This window comes from Chlorocebus sabaeus, chromosome 23 (assembly GCF_047675955.1).
Source record: "Chlorocebus sabaeus isolate Y175 chromosome 23, mChlSab1.0.hap1, whole genome shotgun sequence".
NCBI classification, from domain to species: domain Eukaryota; kingdom Metazoa; phylum Chordata; class Mammalia; order Primates; family Cercopithecidae; genus Chlorocebus; species Chlorocebus sabaeus.
In genome coordinates, this window is record NC_132926.1 from 5,718,857 (window position 1) to 5,732,211 (window position 13,355).

General features: G+C 44.6%; 1 protein-coding gene across 1 annotated transcript in view; it reads right to left on the reverse strand.

Annotated features, from left to right (window-relative positions):
- Positions 1 to 13,185, reverse strand: part of FAF2 (Fas associated factor family member 2) — a 61,359-nt gene extending 48,174 nt beyond the window's left edge. The window contains exon 1 of the mRNA XM_008015372.3: positions 13,060 to 13,185. Within this exon, the coding sequence (XP_008013563.1) occupies positions 13,060 to 13,122 (63 nt within the window). The 5' untranslated portion in view covers positions 13,123 to 13,185. The remainder of the gene's footprint in view (positions 1 to 13,059) is intronic.
- Positions 13,186 to 13,355: the final 170 nt, after the last annotated feature.

Below are 13,355 nucleotides of genomic sequence, written 5' to 3' on the forward strand. Positions count from 1 at the left end.
CCGCCGCGCCTGGCCTCTGATCCTTTCTTATAACACCCCTGTAAAGTTTAAAAATATTAGTCATTAAATGTAAGACCTAAAACTATAAAAATCCTAGAAGAAAACCTAGTAGTACCATTCTGGACATCAGTCTTGGCAAAGAATTTATGACTAAGTCCCCAAAAACATTTGCAACAAAAAAAAAAATTGAAAAGTGGGACCTAATTAAACTAAAGAGCTTCTACACAGCAAAAGAAACTATCAACAGAGTAAACAGACAAAATGGAAGAAAATCTTTGCAAACTATGAATCTGACAAAGGCCTAATATCCGAAATATATGAGAAACTTAAACAATTCAATGAGCAAATAATAGTAATAATAATAACCCCATTAAAAAAAAAAGGGCAAAAGCCAGGCGGAGTGGCTCATACTAGTAATCCCATCACTTGGGGAGGCCAAGGTGGGAGGATTGCTCAAAATCAGAAGTTCAAGACCAGGCTAAGCAACATCTCTAAAAAACATTTAAAAATTAGCCCAGTGTGGTGGTGTACACCTGTAGGCCCAGCTCCTCTGGAAGCTGAAGTGGGAGGACCACTTGAGCAGGACTCTGAGGCCGCAGTGAGCTATCATCACACTACTGTACTTTAGCTTGAGAGACAGAGCAAGAACCTGTCTCGAAAAACAAAAACAAAAACAAAACAAAAACAAAAAGCTGGGTGCAGTGGCTCACACCTGTAATCCCAGCACCTTGGGAGGCTGAGCTGGGTGAACCGCTTGAGGTCAGGAGTTCGAGACTAGCCTAAACAACACAGTGAAACCCTGTCTCTACTAAAAACACAAAAATTAGCTGGGTGTGGTGGTGTGCGCCTGTAATCCCAGCTACTCAGGAAGCTGAGGCAAGAGACATCGCTTGAACCTGGGAGGCAGAGGTTGCAGTGAGCCAAGATGGCACCACTGCACTCCAGCCTAAGCGATGGAGTAAAACATTGTCTCAAAAAAAAAAAAAAAGGGAGGTGGGTACAAAGTACATGAACAGACACTTCTTTTTTTTTCTTTGAGACAAGGGTGTCACTCTGTCACCCAGGTTGGAGTGCAGTGGCACCATCTTGCTTGGCTCATTGCAACCTCCATCCCCCAGGTTCAAGTGATCCTCCCACCTCAGCCTCCCAAGTAGCTGGGACAACAGGCCCACACCACCATGCCTGGTGAATTTTCTGGATTTTTGGTACAGTCTGGGTCTTGTCATGTTGCCCGGGCTGGTCTTAAACTCCTAAGCTCAAGAGATCCACTGCCTAAGCCTCCCAAAGTGCTGGGATTACAGGTGTGAGCCACCACACCCACCTCAGACACTTCTCAAAATAAGACATATACAGGGCTGGGAGTGGTGGCTCGTGCCTGCAATCCCATAATTTTGAGAGGCCAAGGTGAGTGGGTCACTTGAGGCCAGGAGTTCGAGATCAGCCTGGCCAACAGGTGAAACCCCATCTCTACCAAAAAATACAAAAGTTAGCTGGGCATGGTGGCACGTGCCTGTAGTGCCAGCTACTCGGGAGGCTGAGGTAGGAGAATCTCTTGAACCTGGAAGGCGGAGGCTGCAGTGAGCTGAGATCATGCCACTACACTCCAGTCCCGGCAACAAAGTGAGACCCTAAGGAAAAAAAAAAAATATATATATATACACACACACACACACACACACACACACACATACATACACACTCACGGCCAAAAATAGTCAACATCACCGATCATTAGAGAAATGTAAATCAAAATCACAATGAGTTACCATTTTGTACCAGTCAGAATGGCTACTACTAAAAAGTGAAAAAATAGGCATTGGCAAGGCCATAGAGAAAAAGGAATGCTTATATAATATTGGTGGGAATGTAAATTAGTTCAGCCACTGCGGAAAGCAGTCTGGGGATTTCTCAAAGAACTCAAAAAACCGAAACTATCATTTGACCCAGCAATCCCATTAATGTGTATACACTCAAAGGAGAATAACTTGTTCTACCAAAAAGACACACACTCATATGTTGATCACAGCATTATTCATGATAGCAAAGACATGGAATCAACCTAGATGCCCACCAACAGTGATCTGAATAAAGAAAATGTGGTACATGGCTGGGCGCAGTGGCTCACGCCTGTAATCCCAACACTTTGGGAGGCCAAGGTGGGCAGATCACGAGGTCAGGAGATCGAGACCATCCTGCCTAACACAGTGAAACCCCGTCTCTACTAAAAATACAAAAAATCAGCCGGGCGTGGTGGCGGGCGCCTGTAGTCCCAGCTACTCGGGAGGCTGAGGCAGGAGAATGGCGTGAACCCGGGAGGCGGAGCTTGCAGTGAGCCGAGATGGCGCCACTGCACTCTAGCCTGGGCGACAGAGCGAGACTCCGTCTCAAAGGAAAAAAAAAAAAAGAAAATGTGGTACATATACACATAGAATACCACGCACTTATAAAAAAGAACAAAATCACATCCTTCACAGCAATATGGATGTAGCTGGAGGCTGTCATCGTAAATTAATGCAGAACCAAAAAACCAAACACCACATTCTTACTTATAAGTGGGAGCTAAACACACTGAGTACACATAGACACAAAGATGAGAACAACAGACACTGAGGACTACTAGATGGGGTAGAGTGGGAAGGGGGCAAGTGTTGAAAAATTAAACTAAGTGTTGGATACTACGCTTACAATCTGGGTGATGGGATCATTCATACAACAAATCCCAGCAACAAATCATTTACTCATGTATCAAACCTGCACACTTACCCCCTTAGCTAAAATGAAAGTTGAAAGAAAAAACAAAACACCCACACCCACACAAATATCTATGTCATTTTGCAGATACAGAAACTGAGGCCTACAAGGATAAAGTAACTGTCAGAGATATCAAATTGCTAAGTTCCTAATATGGACCTCTTTCCCCTACACTGCTGCAAAGATGAGAATATGGTTAACTTTCAACGCTCAAAAAACAAAACAAAAATAAAAAAGAGGCTGAAGCAGGCAGATCGCTTGAGTCCAGGAGTTTGAGACCAGCCTGGACAACTTAAGGAGACCATGTTAGCTGGGTGTGGTGGCATGGGCCTGTAGTTCGAAAGAGAAAAAAAAAAGAATAGAACAAAAAACACTTTGGGATTGAGATTTCTGGTGAATTATTCACTGAACAAATATTAATCAAGCATCTATCATGCAGCAAGCACCAAACAAAGAAATCAGTTTGAACCCCCCAAAACTGTGTGGAGTTAAAAGACATGTAAATAATTTTATTATTATGACAATTACTACACACCAGTAAACAAATCCTTAAGTCCTTCAAGGAACTTACCAAGGAAGAAATCAAGGTTCTGAGCTGAAAGCTAGTGGAAAGAGAAATTTCAGGACAAGGGAAGAGCAAGTATGGAGGCATGAGAAGGAATAATATGTTAGGGAAATTAAAAAATATCACTGGAATAGAAATAGAAAGGGTAAAAATGTAAGGTTTGACAGTGAAGTCAGACCATGAGGTACACAGAAAAATTTTATGCTGCTCTAATCAATGCCACTCCAACTATTTTTGTTAGAAATACTGTTCTGGGCCAGGCACGGTGGCTCACGCCTGTAATCCCAGCACTTTGGGAGGCCGAGGTGGGTGGATCACAAGGTCAGGAGTTCAAGACCAGCCTGGCCAATGTGGTGAAACTCCGTCTCTACTAAAAAAATACAAAAATTAATCGGTCGTGGTGGCACACGCCTGTAGTCTCAGCTACTCGGGAAGCTGAGGCACAACAAAGTTGGGAGGCAGAGGTTGCAGTGAGCCGAGATCGTGCCACTGCACTCCAGCCTGGGCGAGAGAGTGAGACTCCGTCTCAAAAAATATATATATATATATATATTATTCTGAGGTCAGATGTGGTGGCTCATGCCTATAATCCCAGTACTTTGTAAGGCCAAGGCAGGTGGATCACTTAAGGTCAGGAGTTCAATACCAGCCAGGCCAACATGGCGAAACCCCATCTCTACTAAAAATACAAAAATTAGCTGGGCATGGTGGCATGTGCCTGTGGTCCCAACTACCTAAGAGGGGGAGGTGGGAGGATGGCTTGAGCCCAGCAGTGAGCCAAGACTGCACAATTGCACTCCAGCCTGGGCAACAGACACTCTGTCAAGAAGGGAAGGGAAGGGGAGGGGAGGCAGGGGTGTTCCTCCAGATCAAAATATATCATAAGCCTCTATAATTAAGTGCAATATTGGCACATATAGGAAAAGACCAATGGAACAGAAATTCCAGCTGAGGCTGGGTGCAGAGGCTCACACCTGTAATTCAAGCACTTTGGGAGGCCAAGGTGGTTGGATCGCTTGAACTCAGGAGGGTTCCTGTTTCACTGTTGCTTTAATTTGCAATTCCTTAAGGACCTCAAATCCTTAAAGATTTGAGCATTGGGAGTTATAACTAATGTAAATGACGAGCTGATGGGTGCTGACGAATTGATGGGTGCAGCACACCAACATGGCACATGTATACATATGTAACAAACCTGCACGTTGTGCACATGTACCCTAGAACTTAAAGTATAATAAAAATTAAACAAAAATAAATAAAAAAATAAATAAATCATAAAATTATTAAAAAAAAAAAGATTTGAGCATCTTCTCATATGCTTACATGCCATCTGTGTATCTTCTTTGGTGAGTTGTCTATTCTGATCTTTTGCCTACCTTTTAATGGAGTTGTTCATTTTAAGTTTTAAAAATATATTTTGGGCTAGGCACTGTGGCTCACGCCTGTAATCCCAGCACTTTGAGAGGCCGAGGTGGGCGGCTCACCTCAGGTTAGGAATTTAAGACGAGCCTGGCCAGCATGGGGAAATCCCAGCTCTACTAAAGACACAAAAATTAGCCGGGCATGGTGGCACACACCTGTAATCCCAGCTACTCGGGAGGCTGAGGCAGGAGAATTGCTTAAACCCAGGAGGTGGAGGTTGCAATGAGCTGAGATCACACCACTGCACTCCAGCCTGGGCAACAAGAGCAAAACTATGTCTCAAACAAACAAATCCAGTCAGTCTTCATGACTACTTACCTATGCTACGCAGTTAAGTATAATATAATCATATTTCTGTAAGACAAAGACAGAAGTTCTCTTACCCAGCGAGAATGGGACCCATAACTAATCAATTAACTGAAGTCAAAGTGAGTAATAAAAATATTCTACACAGTATGTCAACATTTCATTTTAACAAAGAACTCACAGTAACACAACAACCTTTTGAGAAAAGCCTATCCTTTTCTTTAGGGAATGGATCCACTGGCACTCCTTGGATCTTTTTTAGTTTTTTGAGAGGGAGTCTCGCTCGGTCACCCAGGCTGGAGGGCACTGGTGCGACCTCGGCTCACTGCAACCTCTGCCTCCCAGGTTCAAGCGATTCTCCTGCCTCAGCCTCCTGAGTATCTGGAATTACAGGCACCCGCCACGAAGTCTAGCTAATTTCTGTATTTTAGTAGAGATAGGGTTTCACCATGTTGGCTAGGCTGGTCTCAAACTCCTGGCCTCAGGTGATCTGCCCACCTCGGCCTCCCAAAGTACTGGGATTACAGGCGTGCACCCACTGTGCCCAGCTATTTTTTACTTTTTTTTTTTTTTGAGACAAGGTCTCACTCTGTCACCCAGGCTGGAGTGCAGTGGTGCAATCATGGCCCACTGCAGCCTCCACCTCCTGGGCTAAGGTGATGCTCCCACCTCAGTCTCCCAAGTAGCTGGGATCACAGGCCCACAGGCATGCGCCACTAAGTCCAGCTAATTTTTTTGTTGTAGTTTTAGCAGAGATGAGATTTCACCATGTTGCCCAGGCTGGGATCTTTTTAGCATAACCCATACTGATTTGATTTCTTTAAGTGGAGTGCAACCCTGAACACTTGCCAAGCAGTAAGTGCACAATCTTGCATCTCAATGATTTTTCCCAAAGTCATTTACAGTTAACTTGCCCACACCTAACTGAACAGCAATTTTTTTTTTTTTTAGCAATTTCCCGGACAGAGCCAGTTTAAAGCTTTTCATTTTGGTTTCATATCAATGAAAACTCCTTTTGCACTGGTATTTTATAGGTTTATGTAGTGTTTAATTAAATGCACATGACAAACATAACCAGCACACAGTAGTTTGGGAGAAAACATAACTGCCTCTTGTCAGGAGTACAACTGGACACTTGAGCGTATCACAGAGTAAAGTTTGCAGAAACGCTTGAACGTATTACAGAACAGAGTTTAGGGAAAGGAGGATATCTGTTCCAATTAATCAGTCAAGTGAAGGTTAAGGTTAAGAAAGCTTCCACATTAAGCGTTTGTAGATCTGTACATGCAGAAGACAAAAATACACAAACAACAAACCTGGAACTAGAATGGGGAAATAAAATAAGATTTGATTACTTTTTAAAATACAATTGTATGTTGCTAACTTGCAACAAGCATATATTACTACATTTTTTTTTAGACAGAATCTGGCTCTGTTGCCCAGGTTAGAGTGCACTGGCGTGATCTTGGCTCATTGGTACCTCCACCTCCTGAGTTCAAGTGATTCCCATGCCTCAGCCTCCCAAGTAGCTGGGATTACAGGCCCGTGCCACCACACCTGACTAACTTCTTTTGTATTTTTATTTTTATTTATTTTGATATTTTATTTTTATTTATTTATTTGAGATTCGCACTCTGTCGCCCAGGCTGGAGTGCAGTGTCACGATCTCAGCTCACTGCAACCACTGCCTCCAGAGTTCAAGTGATTCTCCTGCCTCAGCCTCCCCAGTAGCTGGGATCACAAGTGCATGCCAATATGTCTGGCTAATTTTTATATTTTTAGTAGAGACGGTCAGGCTGGTCTTGAACTCCTGGTCTCAAGTGATCTGCCTGCCTCGGCCTCCCAAAGTCCTGGGATTACAGGTCCCCAGCCTACTAGATTTTTTAAAGTAAAAAATAAAAAGAATGCTGTGAACTAGATAATAGTATCTCCAACTTTTTTTTTTTTTTTAAGATGGAGTCTTGCTCTTGCCCAGGCTGGAGTGCAATGGCGTGGTCTTGGATCACTGCAACCTCCACCTACCAGGTTCAAGCAATTCTCCTGCCTCAGCCTCCTAAGTAGCTGGGATTACAGGCACCTGCCACCATGCCCAGATAATTTTTTTGTATTTTTAGTAGAGATGGGGTTTCACCATGTTGTCCAGGCTGGTCTCAAACTCCTGACCTCATGATCCGCCGGCCTTAACCTCCCAAAGTGCTGGGATTAAAGGCATGAGCCACTGCGCCCGGCCAGTATCTCCATTTTATAGAAAATGAAAGAGGTTCAAAGAAGCAAGAACCTGTTTAAGATCGCAGAACTCACCAGAAGCTGTTGAAAAGCTAAGTCATATTTGCCTGGATTTTCAAAGCTCTTGTTTTCTCAACAGTGCCAAATTCTCTGGCAAAAAAACCTCAACTGGACCATCGTATGTTCTGTTTTCAATACATGAACAGCACCATGTGTTTTTTTCCCTTTAGGTAATAATCAGGTGAAGCCAAAAGAAAGATTTTCAAAATGAGTTATAAATTTGATTCTACAGCCCAGCATTCAGACTGTCATTTAAAAGGATGAGGGTCATACATTTCTTCCTCCTGTGCCAGCAGAAAAGGGATCATTTCTTCCTCTGCTGGCCTGCGTAACTCCTTTAGTTCCCCCTTCTCTCTGTCCATGTCATCCTTCTCCAGCTGTTCCAACAGCAATCTAGAGGCAGTGAACCAAGGCACTAGGAGAGTCTGCTATATTTGGAAATCTGGGAAAATGAACGCCAATAAAAGTAACCTTTCACATACCTGCATTAGCTCTCCTTAAAGCCTATGTCCGTATTCTTTCCCATTTGAAATGGCTTAAAACAATTGTCTGCAATAGTTACTCATATTCAACTGATTCCAAAACAAACAGAAGTGGAGAACTATAGAAGAATCCTAGAAGACATCAAATAGGCTGAGAAACATGATATTAAATAAAATGCCTTGGGGAGTTCTAACCAAATCATGTCACAAAAAAAGTGAAACACAGGAAACCTGAGATTTCCAAAATATTTTACTTTCCCTAATTTCAATATACCAAATGAAAAAACATATTGAGAACCAACTCCTAACGTGTCATCCTGTTCTGTCCTAACCCCTGTGGAGATTCCAAACACATACTCCATACTGTTAGTGAAGCAAACCTGAAACCTAGTGCCACTCCCTAGTTGAAAAATCCTTTGATGGCTCCTTTTGTCTACAGATTAAAGTTTAAACCATTTCAAAGCCCTGGCTTTAATTTACCTTTCTAGTCTTACTGTCCGCTTCCAATACTCTTCAGTTCATCACCACAGACACTTCACTTTCCCATCTCCCTACCTTGTGCAAGCTATTTCTTCAGCTTTGAATATTCTGCCCAACACCTGTTGAAATTCTATTCCTCTTCCAAAGTAGCAAGGTATATTGGTAAGAGCTCAGCCTTCAAGTACAGATGTAGACCCACTAGAATTCCACTACCTAGTAGCTTAATCACCTTGAGCAAATACATCGATAGATTTGTTTCCTTATGCATACCACCTATGGTACTTTAAAAACTGCTGTAAGGATTAAACGTAATAGTTATACTTTAACACTACGCCTAAGGCATAGTAGATACTTAATAAATGTTACCTGCTGGCCGGGTCCTGTGGCTCGTGCCTGTAATCCTAGCACTTTGGGAGGCTGAGGCAGGCGGATCACCTGAGGTCAGAAGTTCTAGACCAGCCTGGCCAACATGGTGAAACCCCATCTCTACTAAAAATACAAAAATTAGCCGGCGTGTGGTGCATACCTGTAATCTCAGCTACCTGGGAGGCTGAGGCAGGGCAATCACCAGAACCCGGGAGGCAGAGGCTGCAGTGAGCCGAGATCGCACCACTGCACTCCAGCCTGGGAAACAGAGAGAGACTCTGTCTCAAAAAAAAAAAAAAAAAAAAATGTTAACTGCTAAACTATCTTTCTCCCCTCATGAATACTCTTGGTCTTCCCTAAGCTCCACAGCACTCTTTAAATACCACATTATGGCCAGGCGCAGTGGTTCACACCTGCACTTTGAGAGGCTGAGGCAGGAGGACTGCTTGAGCACAGGAGTTCGAGACCAGCCTGGGCAACATAGGGAGACCTCGTTTCTACACACACAGAAAACTTTAGCCAGGCGTGGTAGCACGAGCCTGTAGTCCCAGCTATTCAAGAGGCTGAGGTGGAAGGATCTGCTTGAGCCTTCAGTTCATCACTGCAGTAAGCCATGATCATGCCACTGCTCTCCAGCCTAGGCAACAGAGCTAGCCCCTGTCTAAAAAATTAAAAAAAAAAAAAAAAATTTAAAAAGAAAATAGAAGAAAAAATTAGCCAGGGCTGGGAGTGGTGGCTCATGCCTGTAATATCCCAGCACTTTGGGAGGCTGAGGCAGGTGGGTCACCTGAGGTCAGGAGTTCAAGACCAGCCTGGCCTACACAGGGAAACGTCGTCTCTACTAAAAATACAAAAATTAGCCAGGCATGGTGGCAGCTGCCTGTAATCCCAGCTACTCAGGAGGCTGAGGCAGGAGAATAGCTTGTACCCGGGAGGCAGAGGCTGCAGTGAGTCGAGATCGTGCCACTGCACCCCAGCCTGGGCAACAGAGCAAGACTCTGTCTCAAAAACAAACAAAAATTAGCTGGGCACTTCTAGTCCTAGCCACTTAGGAGGCTGAGGTGGGAGGATTCACTTGAGTCCAGGAGTTTGAGGTTGCAATGAACTATGATCACGCCACCGCACTTCAGCCTAGGCTGAAGTGTGTGTGTGTGTGTGTATCATATACCCATTATTCATGTGTGTACTTGACTTCTCCATTAAGTTACACACAAGATGGTTGTGGATATAAATTTCTAAATCTCTACCACTTACTACTTGTGCAAGCTATTTGACCTCTCAGAACCTGTTTCTTCATTATTAAAATGAACAAGATTAACCCTTTACACTTTTATATTAAAAGATTTAAAAGAGTTAAGGGGCCAAGTGTGGTGGCTCACACCTGTAATCTCAACACTGTGAGAGGCTGAGGCAGGAGTTTGAGACCAGCCTGGACAACATAGCAAGACCCCCATCTCTACTTTTAAAGTTTCTTTTTTTTTTTTTCTTTTTTGAGACAGAGTCCCACTCTGTTGCCCAGGCTGGAGAGCAGTGGCACGATCTCAGCTCACTGCAACCTCCGCCTCCCAGGTTCAAGCGATCCTCCTGCCTCAGTCCCTCTAATAGCTGGGATTACAGGCATGTGCCACTATGCCTGGCTAATTTCTGTATTTTCAGTAGAGACGGGGTTTTGTCATGTTGGCCAGGCTGATCTTGAATTCCTGACCTCAGGTGATCTACCCGCCTCGGCCTCCCAAAGTGCTGGGATTACAGGCGTGAGCCACCGCACACAGCCTAAAATATTTTTTCTTAAAAAAAGAGTTAATGAACATCAACTGATGCTTGGTATAATGCTTGGCATCTAGTGAGTTTCAACAAATGTTTGTTTAATGGCAATCTGGATAATGAATCTGATCCAGCGATTGCTTATAGAATGGAAAAAAGAAAGATGCATTTCCCTCAATAAATCCAGTTTCATAAGGCAATCTTAATACAGTCAAACCTGCTACCCACCTCTCTTCTAATAAAGATCTCCACAGTTCTGGCCGGGCGCAGTGGCTCACGCCTGTAATCCTAGCCAAGGCGGGTGGATCATGAGGTCAAGAAATCGAGACCATCCTGGCCAACATAGTGAAACCCCGTCTCTACTAAAAATACAAAAAGTTAGCTGGGTGTGGTGGCACGTGCCTGTAGTCCCAGCTATTCGGGAGGCTGAGGCGGGAGAATGGCTTGAAACCGGAAGGCATGGGTTGAAGTGAACTGAGATCACGCCACTGTACTCCAGCCTGGGCAACAAGAGCGAAACCCCATTTCAAAAAAAAAAAAAAAAAAACTCCACAGAAGATGGAAGTTCCTATGCACTTTACTTCAGAAATGCTATCATATATTCATATTCATGCTCTCCCAGTATGAGACTAAAGATACCATAACTCACATTGCTTCATTGCACTTAAACAACATGTTAGCTTACCCCTGAAGAGTTCTAGGGGGTAAAATGGTCTGCCAAAGTTAAACAACACTCTGAAATTGGTGGTCTACCTGGAAGTGTAATGGAAGTGTAAGCTGGTTGTCTGCTGTTTACTCATTCTTTAATTATAATTTGCTGGGTCATCAATTCAATTTCTCTACCAAAAATTCCAATCAAATGTCAATTACATCTACGACAGCATTTTTCCATTTATACACTTCCAACCCACTGCTCAATTTAAGAGGGGAAAAAATAACCACTTCAAAATTTATTATAGTGAAGTCTATTCAAGGAAATTGCAGAAAAGTGAGAACTCGCCAAAAAAATATTTATTATCTCAGCATCTGCATTCCACACTCAACTGTACACTGACATATAAGTTGTACAAGACAGAAGTCAGAAGTCTGGGAAGGGTTCTGGAAGATGGACATAGCTTTAAATCTGACATCATCACTTTCTAGCTGTGTAACCTAAGCATTTTATTTCTTGGTCCTGATACCCTTCATCTGTAAATCAGCAACTGTAACAGTATGAACCTCATAGGGTTGTTGTATTAAATGAGGTTATGTACACTAAGTTTACAAAGTACTTACATCTGAAATAGTAAATGGGATTCCACCTAGCAGCGCTGAGCACTAAGGTTCTTCATAAATATAGCTGAATAAATGAATATTTACACATTTTATATAAGGAAATAAGTGTATCAATAACGTTAGGTCTAGCCTAAGTCAAATTAATAGCAGAAATACTATTTGGGGGCATTTTACAGTCCACAAGGCCCTCCTGACATCCATATGTCCATTTGATCTCCAAAACATCCTCAGGAAGTAGATTTTTTTTTTTTTTTGAGACGGAGTTTCACTCTTGCTGCTGCCCAGGCTGGAGTGCAGTGGTGCGATCTCGGCTCACTGCAACCTCCGCCTTCCGGGTTCAAGCGAGTCTCCTGCTTCAGCCTCCCGAGTACCTGGGACTACAGGCGTGCACCACCATGCTCGGCTAATCTTTGTATGTTTAGTAGAGACGGGGTTTCACCATATTGACCAGGCTGGTCTCGAACTCCTGACCTCGTGATCCGCCCGCCTTGGCCTCCCAAAGTGCAGAAATTACAGGCGTGAGCCACCGCGGCCGGCTTGGGGGTAGATATTTTTAAGACAGTCTCTTCAGAGATAAGAAACTGGTAACAAAGTGCCAAAGTTACCCACCCTAGTGGTATCCTCCAACCATTCTCCAGCTCAAGGGTAAGTGATTAGTGGCAAATGTTCTTAATACGACGTCCTGTATTAACATAACATTCCTGCAAGTTACCACCCTCCTCAAGCATAGTGAAGCACAGGAATCCAGGAATAAGCCAAAAGTAATAAATCCCGTCAGAAGCCACTGATGACACTCATCACCTTGCATTGTTTTCTCACTTGGTGTCCTCCCACACCTCTAGGGCGGGGACCAGGTCTGTGTGTAGATGCCCCCTTCCCGACCGGAACCCCCAACACGAAACCTGGTATCCAAGAGGCCCCAGTTTGTGGGAATGTTTGTGGAAATGGCATGGGATGCTGGCAGGAGGTTTTCCTATCAGAGACCCGAACTGACGCCAACTCCGCGGTAGGGATTAAGCGTCTCCGGCAGATACAGACTCGTTGGGCGGAGAGGGTCCGACCGATAAGCGGGCTGGGAAGGATGGCTGAGGACTGACGCCGCTAAAGGAAACCAGGGAAGCTGACACGCTGAGGGCACAGAAGCACAAACGAGGCGGGTCTGGCCGCAGCGATGGCTGGAAGGCTAGGGACCAACAGAGGCTTGGGGGCCGGGGGAATCAGGGCAGTTGGAGTCTGGGGGGAGGGGGTCGGCCTGCTGGTCTAAGAAGAATCTGAGCCCAATCTGAGGAAAGTTCTGAACTCCTCTAGGGGCCCACTCCCCATCCCGCGGAGGCATTTGCTGCACCGAGTACTCGCTGCTACCTGAAACTGCAGCAGCTTCTCTGTCTGCTCCTGGGTTAGATCCCGCTCCTCAGGCGCCGCCATTTTGCCGCCGCCTCTACGCTCCTGACCCGTCCGCACCGTCACCCGCCGGAACTGACCTCAGCCACAACCACATCCGGTCTGAACGACCGCCGGCGCGCAGCTGCGTCTGCGCGCGCTGGCTCACTAACCCCCACCCCACCCCTGGTCGCCGCCAGAGGGCGCCACACTCGGGCCTATCCCGAACACCTCCGGAAACTGCCGAGGGACTGTCGGTACAAGTCGCCCTTACCCTT